General features: G+C 44.1%; 1 protein-coding gene across 1 annotated transcript in view; it reads left to right on the top strand.

The window, feature by feature from the left end:
• Positions 1–9,740: 9,740 nt before the first annotated feature.
• LOC126403413 (leucine-rich repeat-containing G-protein coupled receptor 6) overlaps positions 9,741–21,216 on the top strand; it is a 45,143-nt gene continuing 33,667 nt past the window's right edge. The window contains exon 1 of the mRNA XM_050066063.1: positions 9,741–10,377. Within this exon, the coding sequence (XP_049922020.1) occupies positions 10,157–10,377 (221 nt within the window). The 5' untranslated portion in view covers positions 9,741–10,156. The remainder of the gene's footprint in view (positions 10,378–21,216) is intronic.

Raw genomic sequence — 21,216 nt, 5'->3', positions numbered from 1 at the left:
TTTGCCCCAGTGATCACTACTTTTTTTTAATCTAGGTCAATCAACTTTTTATACATAGTATTTACAAGTGTAACAGTCACGTAGACAAACATGCACCCACAAACTCACTCAAAAGCACGCACCCTCTGACTGCAGCGCCACTGGCGTTGCTCAGAATAGCATCAAACGGAGTGGAGTGTCTCTCTCTTTGGCAGCGTACAGGTGCAGACCTGTCTGCTTTAGTCAGCCTATTTCACCATATTAACCCTCGTATATCAGACTGTCACTGCAGAGAAAACAAGCAGAGTGGAGATCAAAACACAAGAAAGCTTTGTCTCATGGCAGAGACGTCTTAATGTCAGGGAAAGTGTTTGTGTGTAGTTCTTTTGAAGTTATCTACCTCTCTTAAAGGGTAACTGCAGTATTTTCCTACCTGGACCCCATTTACACGTTTTTGTGTCGAAATGATTGATGGGGAACAACAAGTATTGGTACTGGTCCAGTATTGAGAGACACTGCTGCAGCCGGCAGCATTAAAACAGGCTGCAATGTAAACACTTGGGGCAATTGAGGCTCGTCAATTCACGTCCACTAAAACTGTTTTTGCCATTGACAGGCTCAGGTTGTTCTTTTGTGTTTGACAACATTGTGGAGAGGATCCCTACAGAGATAGAGTTTTTGTTAAAGTGTAAGATCCTTGTTGTTTAACGAGGAACAGACCTGACATCTCCATCACCAAACCCACCAGACTCAGCATGCATAGATCTTACATTTCATATCTATCTGGGTGAATTAAAGGTTTATTTCAAACAAACCAGAATTAGTGATTGTTGGAACAGTCGAAAGACAAACCAAAAAGGTTTTTATAAGTTTATTTTGTTTCTATCGGCTTTAAACAAAGAGTTTTTTATGATGATAAAATCACTGTTTATTTAAATACTTATTTCTGTGCGTCAGTAAGTGATGCTACAACTGCTGCTACAATTTTACACTCCTATTACACTGATATAGTGTGCTATGCAAATATTTTATGCTATATACCAATGCAAATATATGTATATATCCGAATAAATATAATCTTTTAAGCTCTCAGATTTTTGATCATATTGAAACTTGTGTATACAATTGTGTGAAAAGTCTCCTAAAAGCTTCTCAACTCTGTGACCACTGACAGTTTTTATTAGCCATGCTAGCAACCTGGCTCTAAGGATGGCAGTGTCTATCAATCAGTTGATCCAGACTGAAAGATTTCAACAACTATTTGATGAGCTGCCATGAAATTTTGTACAAACATTAATGGTCCCCAGAGGATACATCCTACTGACTCTGGTGATTGGCTTTTTCTCTCGCACCACCATGAGCTTCAAATGTATGTCTGTGACTGAAATATCTTGACAACTATTGTACGGATTGGCATGAAATCTGGTACACACTTTAATGCCCTCTAGCACCATCATCAGGAATTTTAATTTGTCCAACACTACATAGAGTGCTGCAGGAATTAGTCCTAAAATGCGAGATGGGTTTGCATTTCTGTGCTTCTGGTTTGTCTCAAGGTCAGAGAGTTTTTTTGAATGAGTTTCTAGTTAAATGCCTGACATAAGGTAAGTGGTTACCACAAGCTTAGGAGACTTTCATGTTTTGTTCTACGATATCAGATACATCAGTAGATACCCTACCCTTAATTTTTAAAGCTTCTAGGTGTCTTAAAAAAGTTGGCTGCCAACAAGTGGCTAAATAAGACTACAGCATATCATTACACTGAACACAGTTTTTTAGCTTTGTTGTGGTGGCGACTCTGAAGTCATGCGACCATGGTGTAGTTTGTTAGCATTTTATTTCTGCTTAAAAAATTCTGAAAGTATCTTGCCTAACAAAACGTTAAGTATTATACATGTTTGTTTGCCTCAGAGCTTCTTTTCTGCAATAACTCAAAGTCAAATAGAAAAATTCTTGACAATGGAACCAGGGCAACTCTAACTTTCAGCTCAGCCTACAAAAAAAAGGTCATACCTGCAACACCATGCCTGTGAAAGTAATGACATTTCCATCAGCCATCATTTTAAATTTGTCCAACATAGACTTCTTGTTTGCATGGTGTATGTAATGTACTGCTTTTGATAATTTTGTATCATGTGCCCTGCCCTGTTTGTTAAGTGCTGCTGTAAAGCATCAAAAACAGACAGTAACCTCTTACCCTCCGGCTGAGGTGAAGACTTCTTACCAGCCTGTGATGGATTGCTTTGCTGATCTCCGTGACCAACCAGGTCCCCAGGGCCAATTATTGACCCACGCAAACCACAAACACACAGGAAAATACCTCTACCTCCACCCGTTTTGCCCACTTGCAAGCGACCCCCTCCTCTCCACCCACCTGCCCCACCCTCGCATCCTCATCCCCTTACCTCATCCCCCTTCCGCCGCTGCTCTTTCATTCATTCATTTCCTTTGTACTGTGAGATGCAGAGAGGAAGAGAGGGACGGGGGGAGGAGGGATTGAGAGGAGAGGGACCTTTTGTTGGCTTTCAGGTGGTTTCACATGAAAAGCCAGAGTACACACCTAGGTTGCCGCCACTGGCGACCCACGGCGTCTCACTTGCTTCCGCTGAGTATACCTGAGTTAGCCTTCAATTGGCTCTGCACAAATATAGACACAGGCACGTTTGCGATGCAGACATATGCATTTGAGTGTGCACAAATAGACACACACTTCTGATGACGTTTTATCTGTCTTATGGAGAGGCACTGGTAGGTGTTGGATGTGCAGAGGTAGGGTGGAGAAGAGTTTTATGGGGGGGGGATGTGGGTGAGGAGGTGAGGTGGAGTGTGTGTTGGGGGGGTTGATTGCACGGCTACTTTCTCTGTTCTCTCCCTGAATGGAGTTTTCTTGCTGCTAGGAGCTCAGGTAGCCTTGTGTGTGTGTGTGTGTGTGTGTGTGTGTGTGTGTTTTATTCCCAGGTAGACCACGGTGAGTGCTCTCAAGTTAGTGTCAGGTGTCAGGTAGCTACTTGTCTTTGTGTCTTCAAGGCTGCCGTTGCTTGGATAGTGTTTACAGCCCAGAGAGGGAGAGAGGGAGCATGGGGGAGGAGAGAGGAGGGAGCTCTGGCTTTGATCTGATGCAGACTGTTTGATAGCGTGTGTGTGAGTGAGGGAGCGAGTGTGAGAAAGGAGAGAGAGAGGGGGAGAGGGAGAATACAAGTGCACTCATACTTTTTCAGTGGCATGTACAAATGTCTGCACACATGCTAACAACTGTGTGTGTGTGTGTGTGTGTGTGTGTGTGAGTGTGTGTTGGAGCCATTCATTCAATCCAGGGCCTGACCGAGTCTTTCTGGAGCCCTGAGAAGAATTTCATTTGACCCCCCTCCTAAAGAATGTGCGATTTAGGCCCGATCACACAGGATGTGTTTTAGCAGCTGGAGGCGGCTTTTTGTAATTGTTGAATGAAGCTTTTTGCTCGCTGTTTTTGCGTTGCTGCATGCCTCATGCTTCTGTGCTCAAGACGCCCAGCGTTTTTGCTGCAGCGCTTTGAACTCCTCGAGTTAAAAAAAACCTTCATCTCAGAGCGGAAAAGTGCCCCACGTTATCTCCGCTCTTTCTCCAATCATCCAGTTGGATGATTTGAGAGGCGGGCCTTCTGTGGTGGTTTACAGCTGGTAAACAAAGGAGGAGAAATTGGTGGTAGCGGTTGCTGGATATCCAGAGCTATACAGCCCGACGATACACAGCAGGTTGTCAAACTGCCCCTGAGTCACTCTAAATATGCCTGGAAATGGCCATCATTGAGGAGAAGCTCCTGGACCAACTGGTGGTACTCCCCATGATCCACCCTCTTTTTCAGGGTCTCATGTACCCACACAGATCTCCGTCTCCCTGTGCCCAACAAACTATTTACCAACAGCCTCTCACCCTTAACCAGAGCTACAGCAAGTACCCTCTCCCTGTCCATTTTACTAACTAGATACTAATTACTGTGAAATAAGGCAACCCTGAGAAGAGGTGTGGTCTCAGGTGTCTATAACTTAATGTTTATAGATGCCCCTAAAGCATATTTTTCTGTCCAGCTGTCTTGGTAGCATGACCTAAATACATCTCTGACTGCTTCCCAGTGGAACATAATTTGGAGGTCGGCTTTGAGATCTTCTAAATGTGTGAGATTTAGGCTTATACAATATAAGATTCTGTGCAGAGCATATATTACTTTTGTTAGATTATCCAAGATGGATGACATGCATCAAGATTTATGCTGGTGTAACTGTGGCAACCAAGGTTCTTTATTCCACCTGCTCTTGGATTGTCCAGCTGTTAAAACACTCTGGTCAGAAGTGATATGTCTTATGTCAGAGTTTTTCATTGTCAATTTCCCAGTGTGCCCCAAAGTATGCTTGCTAGGCCTAAAGTTGGACAATAATAACTGTGGAGCACCTATGGACACTGGGTTGCTTATCTACTAAGAGACTAATCCTGGAACTGGAAGGAGCGTTAAACAGCCTGCTTCATAAGGGACTCTTGGCTGAAGGAATACCTGGACTTAACTAAACATGGAACGGGCAGCCTGCCTGTTAGAAGATTTCGATAAGGGGCTGGAAGACCAACATGACACTGTCTGTACACTTTTAAAACAGTAGCCCCCAGTTTAACAGGCTTGTACACAATGGAGGTCTGAGATCCAATGCATGTTATATGAATGTCACCCTTGCATCTTTTCCCTATACCCCTTTTTTTAATTACTGTTTGATTTATACTGTTTTGTTTCTGTCTTGTTTATTTTCTATTCTTGTGCCTTTCCTATCTGATTTTCCCTTGTTGAATGTGTGCTAAATCTTAAAGAAAGAAAAACAATAAAACTGTTAATAACAAAAAAATACTGTGAAATAAATGAAATCAATCAAAATAAAGAAATGGTACATTGATTACATGATTCATTTCTTCAACTAAGAAGAAAAAAAGGCAGTGTGGCGTGCCTTGCGTTTTGGAACCTGCGAAACGCTTTCTGTGTGATCAGGGCTTTCAACATGATTGACACACAGGGCCCATTAATCTAAGTGATACTGAAATAAACTGTAACATTAAAGTGCAACACATTCAACACGTGTTAATTGACAGATTTAACCCAAAGCAAATGTGTCATACAGACAGATGTAGGTGTCAAGTAACTGAGATGTGCCCATAAGGGAGTTTTTTTTTTTGTCCGGTGTATTGGGAGCTTATGTAAAGTTATAGTTAGTGGGAACTTTTTCATCTTGAACAGTATCAGGCAGACTTGTGGATGCCATTTTCTGTCTCTATGTGAAGTAAGAGGGCATGCTGAATGTGAGATTAGCCCAGCCTAGTTAAATCACCGGTAGTAAGAGATCAGTAGCAGCTCTGCTAAAAAATACGCCGCCACTGCTGAGGGTTTAATGCTTTAGTACTCAATCGTTTTCACAAGAATATAGAAATGTATGTATTAGCCCTGTGCCTTGCATGTCATATTTTCCCAAAAACTACTTTATGAACTACTTTTAGAATTGCCTTTTAGTGAAAATGAAGTGAAACCAGGTGCTGCAGTGGAATTCGCCCATAGGAAAAAACTGGATTAAAGGGATCGATCATGCAATCTGATTAGTCAAGTAGACATTTAGATGGTGATCAGGTCAGCACACCGTCCTCAACGGTGAAACCAGTAGGCCACAGTACTGATACAAATGGATTGTTTTGTTGTTATTTTGACTTATATGGTGGACTCAGTTTTGATACATGGTTGGAAGAGGATGAGAAGAACTGAAAACCAACTAGAAAACTGTTCCAGTAAAGAGCAGATCCGCCAGGCGGCCGCATTCCAGCTGCCCACTTTGATCGTGGCCACTCTAGACAATTCTTGTAATTCCAGCAGACGCGCCGCAGCACATTTCAGAAGACAATGTAATTATGATGATGAATGTATTTTTAATAAGTAACACAGCTACAAATCTTTGATCCATGTCGTTCACGACTGGACTTTTAACAGTATTAACTTTGTCTGTAGGCTATAGTGCAACAACGTAGAGAGTAACAACCTTACACACAAAAACTACAGACAGAAACAAACACTTTGACAACATAACGTTCTAACTTACTCATGGTAGAAGCACAATTATCAAGGAAAAATTACCAGTCTTCAAAATCTGACTGGCATAATGTTCCCGTTTGACATAACAATGTGTAGCGGATAAAACAAAACCAGGTTGCAGCAATGGCAGCCGATAGATAGATACATAGATAGCCGACAGTCAAGATGGCGGCAGGATAATGAAATTGATGATTTATTCACCTTTTATTCAACCTCCAACTTTAGTGGATCATAACATATTGGGTATGGAATTTGTCTGCGGATTCTCTGATTCAAGATAAGACCAAACTTTTCTAAGGATGTCACATTTTGAACCACAACAAAGCCCAAAATGTGGCCTGCAGCAGACGGTAAGGCTTGTTGTTTTTAGCCGAACTGATTTCTGAAAAACTTGTGGCCCCTACCGGCTGGTTAAGAGGAGCGATGAGTCAGTAGATAATGACAGTATAAAACAGTCAATAAAACAGGTTTTTCAACAATTATGAATCACCACAGTCATGAGAGATACTTGAGCATAAAGTAAATAATGTGCACACAAAATAATAGACTGACTGGTCCAGTAGTTTGTGAGATTAGGACAGACAGATACACACACTCAGTCTCTCACGTAAAAACACGACCAAAGGCATGATCCCCTTCAACTTAAGTTAACCGTTATTGGCAATGCTTGGATCACATCAGCTGTGCCAGTGAGTCACTAACACGGTGCTATCTTAAATTTAGACTAAATGTGAAGTTCATGGGCGTAGCAGCTAAATCTGGTCATAGAAAAATAATTTTTTCAGCAGTTTTGTGTTAACGTGTGTGGTATTTATTCAGTTTGGGAATCCTACCATCGCTACAAAGCATTAACGAGAGATGTACCGATACCACTTTTTCCTTCTCGATACAGAGTACCGATCAGATACCAGCATGTAAAATAAAAATGGATGGGATATGAATCGTTTAATGTCTCAACTCCTAAAACTCTATGTAAAATATTAAGAAATACATACATAATAGTAGAATGAATGCCATAAAACTTTTTATTATTATTATTATTATTGTCCAGTGTTGACACAGATCAAGACACAGGTTAAAGTGCATCCACACAATTTGGTAAAAAAGACATCTTAAAGGCTACAGTAGAATGCTTTTTAAACTCCGCTCTGTTTCCATCCTGTAGTGTGCGTATGCGTAATGACGTGAGGCATTACGTGGTATCGGATTGGTCATAGGCTGTACTCGCCGATACCCGATACCTCATTTTAGGCAGTATCGGAGGCATTTCCGATACAGGTATCAGTATCGGTACAACTCTATTTACTATCATTATTAGCATGACAGTTACACAGCCAGTGTAGTGGATAGTGTGTTTTGATAGTAAAGCACACCCTCGCGTGTAACATTGCTTAACTACACTGACTCACATTTAACCTTTCACACGTCCGTCAGAACTGTCGGAGCAGGTGCAATTTAAACAAATACGTAGCTGACTTTTCCAACAGTAAGGAGCAATATACCTGTATGTCTGCGCATTTGTGACTGAAGGGAGCATAACATATGAGAAGACGATAGAGAGGTTAGTAAGAGAGAGAAAAACAGACAGGAGACCAGACATGCAGGTTTTTACAGTATGTGTGTTTTAGGGCTCACCCAGGGCCAGACAATTAAATAGCATTTAAAAAGATGACAGAGCTCTGAGCACATAGGGGAGAGGTGGAGAGCCCAGGGAGTGGAGGAGTTTGCAGGTGTATCAAGAGCATATGCATGCTTTTCGTATGTGTGTGCCCGTGGGAATGTGCGTTTGTGTTGTCCGTGGGTGTACTGTAAGATCACGCAAGGTGTTCCTCTATGAATCGGAGGCAGTAAAAGAAAGAAAAAAATACCATCAAACATCACTTGAAAACAATTCACGCAACATTTCTGAACCGTCAATAGACAGAGAGGGCAACAACGCACATTCCACTACAAAGAGGGAGAAAAGAGAGAGCAGAGAGAGGGAGCGACTATGTGAAGAACAGCTCTGAAAGACTTTTTGTGGGGACATAACAAAGGCCCCTCAGAAAACACAGTGGCATAGGAATGTTAATTAATTAATGAGAAACTATTCAGCCTACAGAGAATGGTGGAGAAAGAAAGACAGACGAGAGAGACGGAGAGACGGACAGACCGGCTGGAGGGGTAGACAAACTCAAAGTGGGTGCATTTATAACTGTATCGTTTTCAAATAGCATGCTCTGTACTTCTCCAGGCCCAGTTTCAATGCAACCTTCAAGACCTGCTCAGGGAATCATGTCATGAACTGACATGTTGCATCTCTGCTCTTGGCTTTGCATGTGTGTGATTGCGTGCATGTAACATATTGCTGCTGGCAATTGAAAGAGCCTCAGTTCCTCAAGCCTCAGCTTTCCAGGAACAACCTCAGCTATGTGGTGTGCTTTAATGTCTACCCCTGTGAGGATTTCTGCGAAATTTCTCGAGTGTATCGGAATCATCAATCGGTGCGGTTTTCTTGTAGTATTCTCTTCTATTGGAAAAATTAATTATCTCCCCTCCTTACTGCAGCTTTATACTGCTTACCGCTCGCAGAATAGAGGCGGCTCTGCTTTGAAAGGCAGGCCAGTTTTTCTTTCTTTGATTTGTTATAATTATAGAATGCATCATTAGGCGGTTATGCAACATCCTGTGCTTACAGGTGCACAGCATGTTAAGCTTAGTTGTGTAACATATGAAGCAGATTAATTTTATAGCATTCTTGTCCGGCAGTATACGGCCCTCGTTTACCCTCAGTGCATCAGGAAAAGCACAGATTTCACTTTAAAATAAAACCCACACGCTCAAGAATGTGTTATGTATTGTAATAAAAGAAAGGGGAGGTCGGATGAGATTATTTTCAAGATTCTGTGGAAAAAACTGCAAGTGAGCACACACAGACAGACTGTGAAATACAGATAGGCTTTAGCCCGAGGCAGCTGACACTTCTTCACAAATCCACACTCTTCTCTCTATAGACCGGAGTGTGTGCATGTGAAATGGATACGTGAGCTCCTTTGCGCCGGTCACTCATAATCTGTTATTTTCTATGGGTGTCCCGTGTGTGTGTGTGCATGCAAGCGTGTGTGTGTGTGTTTGTGCAACGCGACATTCCAGCAGCAGAAACCTGAGAAGGTGCGACTTACGAGACACTGGATTCGCCTCTTTCTGGGGACTGAGGGGTGCTGAAGTGTCAGAATTCCAATTTCCTCCAAACAGTCACTCCCAGTCACACACTCTGACCCTCTGCATCTCTCTCACACGGCCAGACACACTCATTCTTATCCCCCCCAGAGCTTGCTTTTTCCTCCTCTGTCTTTCAGCAATAAACACTGTCTCTCATTTTCTCCCAGTTCCATTCAGAAGGTCCTACAAGGAGGAATCTTGTCTCACACCACTTGTACTGCATTGCCAACCCCTTCCTTCCTCAAACTAAACACTCACTCTTTCTCTTCACATTGAGCCTCTAGGAAAAGTAAATCAGGAGGAAAGGAAGAGAGGGAGAAAGAGAGGGAAGAGTTTGAGAATCGCGGGCCCCTCCTACTTTCCGGAGATGCTCCAGCCCATCCCTAAATTGTGGGCCAATGAGGGTGGCTCATTCACAACTCATGCGCTCCTTCTACAATAGGTAAGGAGAGAGAGACAGAGGGAGCAAGAGATATATACAAGGAGTGAGGGAGTGAGAGGGAGAGAAGGAGAAGGAGAAAGAGAGACTGTTTGGGGAGAAAGACAGTGAGAAAGGAGAGGGCAGAGTGAGAGGGAAGAGGGGAGAGAAGTTACAACAAAGTTAACCCCTGGGATGAAGTGGTGACTGAGAGATATAGAGAGGAGAGATGAGGACATAGAGATTGTGACAGGGACAGACTCACAGTGTGGACAACCTGCACACCACAGAAAGGCAGTGAGGGGCTTTTGAACAGAGCCAGGATTATTTGGAGAAGCAAAGACAGAATCACTGGAGCCTCCTCACTTGATTAAAGCTGCCTCTTCAATCATCAGAGAGGACTTAAAGAGAGTGTGAGCAGACAGAAAGCTCTACAGGTGTAGCTGCAGACAGGTGGACACTCAGACATGCTGCCTGTGCTTCTGCTCCTCTGCGTGGCTGGAGGAGTTTGGGGGTCCGCCCCCGGAGTGTGGGGGTACGGACGGATCCAGGAGAGACAGGGGCCGGCGGCACCGCTGTGCCCATCTCCGTGCCAGTGTGAAGAAGATGGGATCTTTGTCATGGTGGACTGCTCGGAGTTGGGACTATCGTCTGTGCCGAACAACCTCAGCCCTCTCACCACTTACCTGTGAGTACTACACCGTTACTGTTACAACAGCTGGGGACTTCCTTGGTGTGTTACCTCGTCACATTTCACTTGAACCTTTCCACCTTCAGGCCTCTACCTTTGTCACGACTGTGTCCTTGACCTCCATCATCCTTTTCTCGTTTTTCCACTTTGTATATCATCCCTGTGTCATTCTCCTTGATCCTCAACCTTCAAAGCCAGTTTGTTTTATATGAGAAGTAAAAATGATGAGTCCAGACTATTCTCTTGATCATTCCTTTACAACTAACAAAGCTAGTGAAGCTGGGATTCCTCTTTTAAAAATAGAGCAGAACAGTCGCTTGAATGTGTGACCAGAAAACAGCAGCAGAACCCACAGTGTACATAAAAACGGACAGGGCCAAGAGGGAGCATGTGTGTGTCTTAGAGAGAGTGTGTGTTTTGACCACTATGGCAAAATTACTGGACCACTTCTTTCAGTATCAGGTTTCTGAGCGCCAACTGGAGACCCAGCGTGAAAGTGTGTGTGTGTGTGTGTGTATGCCTTTGTGTATACAAGTGTATTTGTGTGTGTGCAAGCTGCGAGCACATGACACAAGCATGTGTTTGTGTGTGAAAGAGGAAGTGTTTGAATGCAAATGTCTAAATGTGTGTGAGGTTTAATGACCAGTTTTATATCACTAATCTCTATCTCACTGTTTGATACCCAAACCCGACATTTAAACAGATAGAAACTGTCGGCATGTGGCAAACTGCTCTATTTTCTTTTGCTTGATAACTCGACTAAATTGCCTCTTTGCAGGACTGAACATTCTCTCAGTCCTTTCACTGAATTTTAAATATGATTTGTGAGCCTGTGTTTGAAAGGTTGGCTCAAGAAGTGGCACGTACTGTAAATAGAATTAGGAACAAGATCATTAACGTTACTCATCAGCAGTTTTCACCACAATGAGTTGCAGGATTTGAGCCATAGAAACTGGATGAGAGTAGAACTGACATTCACATTCAAATCAGTGTATCAGGAAGGGCAGAGCGGCGGCCATTTTTATGTGTACCTTTGCCACTGCAACCTTTGAAGCAGCCTTCCATATGAACTTCCGTATATTCTCACTGAGGTGAGGTTGTGCTGTAACAACCAAACGGGCAGTGAAATAGTACGTTTTCAAGTCTGATCCATTACTTTTAAAATATTACTGTAACTGTTTTTTCCCTGTTATGTTTCTGTTGCCATTAATTGCATGTTTGTTGAAACATGTAAACTGAAACTTAAGGTGTCTCGGAAGAACAAGTGAGAGCTGCTGCTCAGCGGACAGCTGAGAGGCAGGGTTTATTTTGACCAAACCAGAGTTGGTGATCGTTGGAAAAGTGGACTAACTAACTAACTAGATGACTAACTGAGATGGTTTTGATGAGTTTTATCTTGTTTTTGTTGAGTTTGAAAACAGTGTTTTTTAGTTAACATGGCAATTAAGCTGACATTAGTCTTAGGTGAAAGAGTGAAACATGGATTGGTGTATGGTTGTATTTTTCTGTTTGATAAGGGAAATAGGTGTAAAAATAGGTCAAAATGGAGTTCTCAAATGAGTGAGTGTGACACATTTTACACCCCCAATGATGTCTGTTGTCGTACAACTAAGAGAGGTCGCCATTTTCTCTTGCACTAGTCAAAAAACTATGGCTGCCCCCTGAAAATCGGAGGTTTGAATCATCAGTCAGAGACCCTGCAGTCAACTGAGATTTCTTCAAGTTGAACAGTCAGGATTTTTTGCTTGTTTTATTTTGTTTTGTTTCGTCAGTCTGTGTGCAGTTGACTTCCGGGGATGTCTTGGTCCAAAGATTTAGCTGCTTAGAGAGCGCTCCTCACTTTCATGCTGCTATGTGATACAGGCAGCTGCAGACCCAGACCCAGGGTGAGTCTGAGTGAGACGGAGGCAGCTGCCTGAGGGAAGAGAGGCTTTGCCTTGTAAGGCTCCGTGATAACGTTATCTTGTGCCTTCTGTGTAGAGGTGTTGAATTTACAGCTCACAGCAACCTAATATGATACAGTTTGATATCTGGTGTTTGCAAAAGCTGTTGTTGCACATTTTTGTTTCGTTGTTAGCATAGTTAGCTTGGCTACTACATTATGTAAATGTCACTTGCACATTGAACGTCCTGCTGAACCCCGTTCAAACTATGAAAAAAAAAGGAACAAATTGTCAAATATTCAAATTGAACAGCTGAATCTGATTTGACTAATGTAAATCAGAGTCAGATAAAGCCCTACAAATAACCACAACAAACACTTCAGTGTCCGTTCTACTCTTATTCTATTTCTATGATTCAAGCTCACATCATCACCAGAAATTTTACTTATATTATGTAAGGACAGTAGATCAGAGCAGTCTCTTACACCACCCTGCTGTGGCTTAAAGCCAGATCTTTTCAGATTGCTTCACTGCGCAAGCCTCTAGAGACAGATTAAAGACACTTTGTGATAACTGATATTGAACTGATACAAGTCAAATCCAGGAAACAGGGTGTGATAGAGCAGTTGCTCACTAGGGGCTCTACAAGTATTACATGAGTGCAAGGACAGAATTTAGAGGGAGGGAGGAAAGATCAACAGCTTATGTAGCAAACGACTCTAAAAGAGACACATAAAAGACCACTTGAGTGATGCCCGACTCCTCAGCTGTCATGGGAGCTCGCGACGGCCAGATTTCACCGAGCTCGTCTGAGAGTTAAAACACATGTAGAGTTTATGAAGGTGAAATACGGTCTCTAACTCCATCCAGGAATCACTCTACCTATGAGAACATCAGACGGTTGGCCCAACACTGAGGCATGTCAGACAACTAAGCCAGCACATTGCATATACTCATACAAGGAGAGATGAATCGGAGATGGAGAGTGATGAACCTCTCAGTCTTCCTCTAAAATAAAAACAGTGATGACCTGAGACTCCCTTTGTGAAAGTCTACGCTGCTCTTAACTTCTTCTCTCTACAGCCACACACACACACACACACACACACACACCTACAAACATAGATACACACACACACAACACACTCATTCCCTACAAACACAAGAGTAATTGCTCATTTCCCCTCGTTACCTAACAGTGGAACTGGACCAATTAGTGAGTTTGAGGGCTGATTTAGAATAAGATAAATAAACTCAGAGACCAACCGCACACGCCCACACACACAGTGACACACACACATATACGCATTACTGCAGAGGGGAGAGGAAGGGGGAATGTGAGACAGCAGGAGAGATGCCGCAACAAATTAAGATAGAAGATAAGAGAATCACAGATTTCTCTTTTGCCGCNCACACACACACACACACACACACACACACACACACACACACACACACACACACACACACACACACACATTACCCAGAAGAAGCCAGCACAGCAGGCTACAGTTTCTCATTTCGTCCTGGAGTATAAAAGGTTACAACAGCGGAGAGCCGGTCCAATCCCCACCAGGATCTGTCGAACTGTCCAGCACGCCCCGCTGTGCTGAGGAGGCTGGATTAGCCTCCCAGCACATACTGTAGGCTGCCGAGGTCACAGGGATTTGCTTGGGAACAGTCCACATTACAAACCACATCCACACAACGCTGTGAAAGTATATGACATCATTCACCCGTGTCATTGGAGACCTCTTCAAAGTGAGCGCAACTGTTCATGCTATAGTGGCCGAGAGGGCAATCCAGGCTATGCGTGATTCACTCCATTTCGTAGAGTTTATTTGCACATTTGGACGACCCCGCTGCACATAGGCAGATACATAACAGACTGCTAATCAACAAAAACAATAGTATTACGGCACTGAGGCGAACACAGGTTGACTCTGCAATGGAATTTAACTATTCGGAGTCAAAGGTGCTGCGAGCAACTGCAGAGCAGAGTGGGTAGAGATTTATGACAATAATCGTTTCCCTGGGCAACACATGAAATGAGCTGTCATGTGAGATGCTTTGAAAGACCTTTCTCTTTGATATCAGATTAGAGAGGAAAGACAGTGCCCAAGGGTGTGTGTCTGTGCGCGTGTGTGTGCATGTGTGTTAATGTGTGTTGCGTTCGAGAACACTGTGTACAGTATGTACATTGAAGATCGGTGATGTTATATGTGTGGCTGCAAGCGAGGTAATGTGTCATAAGGGATGGCTTCACAGTGACACGATAAGTAGCTCGTCTGTCACAAATAATAGCTGGGAGCAAATGAATCAGCTGACCCCTGATAGGCGAGTTTATATATTCACACTAAGTTATGATATCAAAATAATTCATGTGTTCATGATCTGGCTGGTGAGGTATACTGCACATACATGGTTTCTAAGGTTGTCAGGTGCTGATGTTCACACCTCTCGCACTTCCTTCAGTGGTCATCAGTGTGTGCATGTGTGTGAGAGAGGAAAAGAGTGTGTGGGTCTGAGGCTGTTCTGTGACTGGAGTTGAGCAGCGATTAGGTGATGCTTTGTGGTAGCGGTGAGTGCGGTGAACTTCTAACGGTGTTTTGGCCGAGGCCAGGAAACCACAGCTAGTGCATTACCAGACAGAGGAAAACCAAGGAGTGTGTGAGTGCATGCCCGTGTGTGTGTGTGTGTGCATGTGTGTGTGTCTGTGAAGACCACCCAGACTGCTGAGGGAATTTTTTTTTCTAGCAAGTGGAGGTGAAGCAAGAGTGTAAGGAAAAATGGGGAGAGGGGAGATGAAGAAAAAGGGGTGAAAACTGACGAGGAGGAAGGTGAAGATTAGAAAATTGGTGACAGAGAAGCGTGTATTGGCAGATTTTGCAGACCCAGTGTTGGTTACGCACACACAGACACACACATACTGTACACACAGGGGACAACATCCTGCCCCTGTACGGTGGCCATGACTGTAACAGTCGTGTGCGTGTCATTTAGCCATTATGTTGATGGAATGATTCCTATCACGAGCGACCGGGGGTCACTCTGTAAACATCATGTCTGAGAGCAAGAGAGAAATGTAAGGGACGGAGGGGGCGGAGAATTTGACAGGAAAAATGAACAAAAATAGGAGAATTACAGAAAAAAAGAACCGTGTGTGTGTTTGTGTGTGTGTGTGTGTGCTGTCAGTGGAGGGTTCTCTATACAGCAGCTATCAGCTCCAGCATCAGTGTCCTGGCTCCAGACGTCTATGGTAGCCCCCCTGCCCCAACTACATTGCCCTCCTTCTCCTCCTCCTCTCTGTCTATCTTTCCTCCCCCCACCTATTCTCCTTTCCTCACCTGTTTCCCCTGGCCTCCTCCTTTAGACAGAACAAGAATCCGCACATTAAGTGCTTGAGTGTGTGCGCCTTCAAAGCAGGTGTTGAAGCTGGTCATGCAGGGCTAAGTGTGAATTTATGATCACTGATGTGCAAAAAATTCGAAATGAACGCATATAGCTCAGGGCAGCAGAGTGAGAGAAGTGAAGGGTGTGTACCTAAGCCAAATGGTAAATGTTTTCAAGGTGTGTGTGTGTATGTGTGTGTGGCTGGGGGAGGAGGTGCTTTGGCTACAAGCCAACTAACTAGCAGCTGTGATCAGAGCTGGGGAAGAGACTTACAGGCATTATACAGAAAACAGTGACATAGTTGATCTGTTGTGTTCGAAAGGGACAGTTTACACCAAAATCCAAATTACATATTTTTTTTCTCTACTTGTAATTCTTTTTGTCAGTGTAGATTGTTGCAATGTGAGTTGCCGGATGTTGGAGATATCGGCTGTGGGGATGTCTGCCTTCTCTCAAATATAGTGGAACTAAATAGCACTCGAGTTGTGGTGCTCAAAGTGCTGAAAAAAGACATTTTTATTACCCAACAGCAATGTCTCCTTCCAGAAATCATGACCAGGTTACTCAAGATAATCCACAGACCTTATTGTGATCAGTTTCATGTCGGATCTATTTTCTTTCTACCAAACTACTTCGTGGGAAGGCAGACATCTCTACGACGGATATCTTTGACACTCAGCAACTCACACCAAACCAATCTAGACTGATCAATATCACTACAGGTAAGAGGAAGATAAATATGTTTGGTTTTGGGGTGAACTGCCCCTTTAAAACTTTAAAACTGCAAACTTAAAGTGCTCGCCTTAAAGTGTTGATTCCTCCGCTCTAGATTCCCTGGAGGCCCGGTGCTGAGCACCAGCAGAAAAAGCCACTGCGGCCTGCTACACAAGTGATATTTATGCCAGAAGGGTGTTGGAGAGAAGGGATAGGCAGTCAGCGCTGGATAGTGCAGTGGTTTGTGGTTTCCTGAGAGCAACCTGGGAGGCTTTTAAATGTCGCTCAGGGACATACGGCAGGTAGGCAGGTAGAGGACAACAATGGAAACAATGACAATTCCCTCGGGAGCGGCAGGCGGAGAAGACACAGAGGCCATAGTGTGCTCCACCGCTCCATATCCTGTCCTTTAGAAAGAAGCAGAAAGCAATCACGACACAAGATCTTAAAGGGAACCAGGGTGGAGGAGGTGGAGATCGGGGAAGTAAAGTGGAGAATGAGTTTGGAGTGTATATGCACAAGAGCCTGCATATGGACTGAACACAACCGTGGTCGGTATTTGTCGGGGTCAGACCTGTGCCAGCCGACTGAATATGTAAATCTGTATGTTTCGTGTGATAGCAGGGTGACGCAAGTATGACACGGGGGCTAGGAATGTGCTCCGTGTGACGTGTGGTCGAGGGGTGAAGGGCTGCTTCTGAGTGAGAGGATTCAGAATGCTTGCATGGCCCAGATTCCTATTCAGCCCCTTTCCAACCCTGGGAATCCATGGGAATGTTTGTGTGTGTGTGAGTGTCCGAGCGTGCATGAATCTGTGCAAGTGCACCAGCCCTCTCTTTTCCACTACAGAGACGGCATTGTCTAATCCCAGGCCAGGCCACGACAAATGTCCCTAACTGTTCTGGTGTGTGTACATGCATACACACATGTGCATCTATGACCTGTGACTTTGCGAGCTGTCATTTGTGTCAGTGTGTGTGAGTGCTAAGGCATTTGAAAGTTTTTGGTTTCCTGCTACAAGAAGACGCAGCTTGCAGTTTGCTGCAGATCTTTTGCTATTGCTGCTTGGCAAATTTTAGATCAGGCTCCTGCAAAGTCTAAGAGAAACCAAACCAGTGAAAGTTATTAAAGTTATCAATTATATATTACCCTAAAGGAATACTTAACCTCCAAAATGACCACTTGTATATCAGTTACTCACTCCATGTTTCTTTGGTTTTCTTGCAAGAAAAGGTGAACAAATAATCCAAAAATGGAGAAAATTATTGATGAACTGAAGTAAAGGGATTGCCTGGGTCCAGGGTCTGGCATTGTGACATGAAACAATGATTTCTTAGTTGACCAATGAGTGCAGCAGGGGACTCGATAAGCTAATCAGCGCAAGGGTTGGGATGCCATTTTTAAGCTGCTGACAAGCGTTGCGCCAGAACCAATGAGGAGTAATAACAACAAGACAGATGCTGCGACTGATGCAATTCTAAATTGACGTCTTCTCAAAATTGCCTGACATTGTAGTTTGTTTAACTTCGCTCTGCTCCACTCTAAAAACCCCAGCAAAACAGGTATGTTGCCATGGCATGGACTTACAATAGCCTCGTTTCCACCAAGCAGTACGGTACAGTTCAGTACGCTTTTCTCCGTTTCCACTGTAAAAAGTTGTGGATGGTACCGATGAAACTGTTTCGTACCGTCCCCATTTTTGGTCACCCCTTCGGTTGGGGTACCTAGCACACAGATCTGATGCTGAAAGGTGGAGCTAAGAACACTGCAGTCCGTTGATTGATCAATAGCGGACGGTCACTCTGCTCAGGGCTGAGTTGAACTGTTTGCAGTGGAAACGCTAGGGTCTAGGTACCATGTCTGTATTACTTTTGGTTCCAAAGGTACCATACCAAAAGTGTTTGGTGGAAACGGGGCTAATGTGATTGGATTCAGGTTAATACGTTGGTCTCTAATGTTTGATTAGGGAAAATCCTATCCCCCTCCTCCACAGACAGCGGTTAGAGTGGAGGCAATGTCAGACTGAAGATGGAAACAGAGTGTAAGGAGTTAAAAATTCTGTCTGATATCAGGCAAGTAAAGGGTTCATTTGGGGTGTGAGGTATTCCTTTAAGATAACTTTTGATTAGTAACTACATATATGCTCCACACTAAATAGGTATATGGAGGCAGACGGATGCCTCTGTTCGTACTCTGTGTTCATTTTGTTCGTACTTGAGCATGTTTTCTGAAAGCTTTCGGATACCGACGAAACTAAGCAGTTCCACCCGAGATCGTGGGGGCAGTGTAGCATAATTCAAGCAAGATACGACTGCAACAAATAACGAAGAAATTTAAGTAATGATGGAACAGAAGGAATCGGTAACATAGTGAAAAGAGTTCTCTGTCCACATGTCATCAATGGCACAGACCACCGCACCAAAACTTTCGCGGTCATAGACAGTGGAGAGCAAATGACAAAAATCGTGAGCTCTAGCCAAAAAGGAGAATGTTTACACGAGTGTGTAGGATGTAGCTCTCCAAGTTCCCCCGTACCTCAACATGGGTCTGTCTGTCTCTGTCTGCCTATCTGTGTGATCGCTGGCCAGGCCTGCTGACTAAAGTGGCTCATGTGGGGCTGGCAGTGTGCAGGTGATGACTAGTAAGAGCTAATGATACTTAATGCCCTTTCCAACAATGTACACACTCGTACACACACATGCACGTACCCCCGTGTTCACATTACACACAACCAAAGACGTTGCACAAGCATGGATGTATGCACACACGCTCACATTCACATACTGACTTAATGATGGTTAATGCCCCATCCAATCCCCCTGCGCAGCATCAAAGCATCCTACAGAGCAGTGCTGATACAGCGATGCTAGCAGGGATTAGGTCGGGAGAATGGACCACTGGGATGGGAGTTAGCTAAAGGGAACAAAGAAGCAATCACAGACACACTTAAATGTCGCACACATGTGCACACACCTCAGGGCACACACACACATACATAGAGCGTAGCCAAATGGGGGTTCTGCACAGGAATGTCCAGCAAAGTGGAAGAGGGGATGTAGAAAACAGAAGGTGGAGAGATGAATGAAGTAAGGAAAGATGACTCCTCAGGACTCTTAATTTAGTTAGGTAGACTGATCTGAGTGCAGAAACAGAGGTCGGGTCACTGTGATGGTATAATGCAATAGTATAATTCTTGCTAAGACTGGACTTCACAGGTGTATTTTCCATCTGCCGTAGAGGGAGGCTGGAGGGAATTCTGCCACTGCAGAGCCTCTGCAACTGCAGCCAGACTCACTCACGTCTCTATTACATGTCTGAGAAGGAGCAAAAGAGGAAATCTGGACTTTTTACATGCATGGCAAGAGGCCAAACTAAATCTCTTTAAACCAACAGCAGCCACATGTCCTCATTGGTATGGGGTAAGATTTCATCAAGTGCTGATCTAAGTTCAGGTCTTGATGCTATCCGTGGGTACTGTTAAATATATGGAGCAGATGAGCTGATCATAGATCTGTGAGCGTAGCAGTAAAAAGAGGGGTGAGCCAGGAGTGGATTTGAGCAGTCTTCTAACTAGATCCAGTGTCCTCCTGTTTCTGCCATTCAACCAAATGAAGTCATAATAGAGCCTGACACTAATACTCATCGGGTTTCATTTACTGTTGTAGCCACTGCTGAGAATCTGCCTTGAATCAGCGTGCAGGAAAGGACACCTCTGTAAGAGATACCTTTTCAGGATGTGTGGAAAAGTGGTGAAATTTGTAACCCCTTTCCACACATCTTTGCCATTACTTCAACAGATTTCAGTGGCAAAGGGTTGTCCTGTGCTCATGAAACATTTCCCCCATGTGGCATTAACTGTTCGCTTCGATTGAGGAGGAAACCAAATAGGCTGTGTGGCACATGTCATGTAACAAACATATATGAAAGCCAGACAAAATATACATGCCAAAACAACAGATTTGTGGACTAGGGCAGGACTATGAATGCCTTTCTGCCTTCCAAAGCTATGTCCTACCCACAACAGCTGCCTGTCAGTCCTGTCCACATGTTGGAGGCAGTTGTATGTTGTGTAGTGCCGACTGTTCCAACACTTCCTGTTCCATTACTGAAGTGCTTGACCTTTCACCTCCCCCCCTTCTCCGTCTCATGACAGGGTGTGTGTGGGAGGACAAGGAGCGGACATAAAGTGTGTACGTGCACGTGTATATGTGTGTGTGCGGTATACCAGGGTATGAATAAGTCCCAGAGGGCATGAATATGTTTCCCATGACATGGCCTCAGACTAAACAGCCGCTCTCTCCACCCAGACATCCGCCTGTCATTCTCCCCTAAACCGCAGCGAGCGGAAAAGAGCACAAAACATGGGAACACAAAAACACAGACGAGCATCTCCCTTTTCTGTCTCGTTATCTCCTCTTTTCTCCTCCGCCCTCCCTCCCCGTTTCTCTGCTCTTTTGTAGCCGAGTCCTCCCCGTGGCCCTCCTTGTCCAGGTGAAAGACTTCCCCTCGCCCTCTCCCTCGCTCTTTGTGCCCCGTGAATGAGGGAAAGAGAGAATAAGAGAGGGAAAGATAAAGAGAGAGTGCCTTCGGACACAAAGGGCAGTGTACCCCTCCCAGGAAGTCTGGGAGAGAGGGAGAAAAAAAAAGCACATCTTTAGAGGAAGGAGGAGGGGAGGACAGCATTGTACCCTCCTTCCTGACTCTTTGTGTGTGTGTGTGTGTGTGTGCGCATGTGTGTGTGCAAGCTCATGTGTGACCACGAGAAGAAACTGAATGCCAAAGCAGTCAGTCTATTCAGACAGAAAAAAGCTAACACACTTAAACCTCACCCTCACACACAGTACGC

The sequence above is a fragment of the Epinephelus moara genome, chromosome 16 (assembly GCF_006386435.1).
Source record: "Epinephelus moara isolate mb chromosome 16, YSFRI_EMoa_1.0, whole genome shotgun sequence".
NCBI classification, from domain to species: domain Eukaryota; kingdom Metazoa; phylum Chordata; class Actinopteri; order Perciformes; family Serranidae; genus Epinephelus; species Epinephelus moara.
Note: the sequence above shows the minus strand (reverse complement) of the source record. Positions and strands in the feature narration are given on the sequence as shown.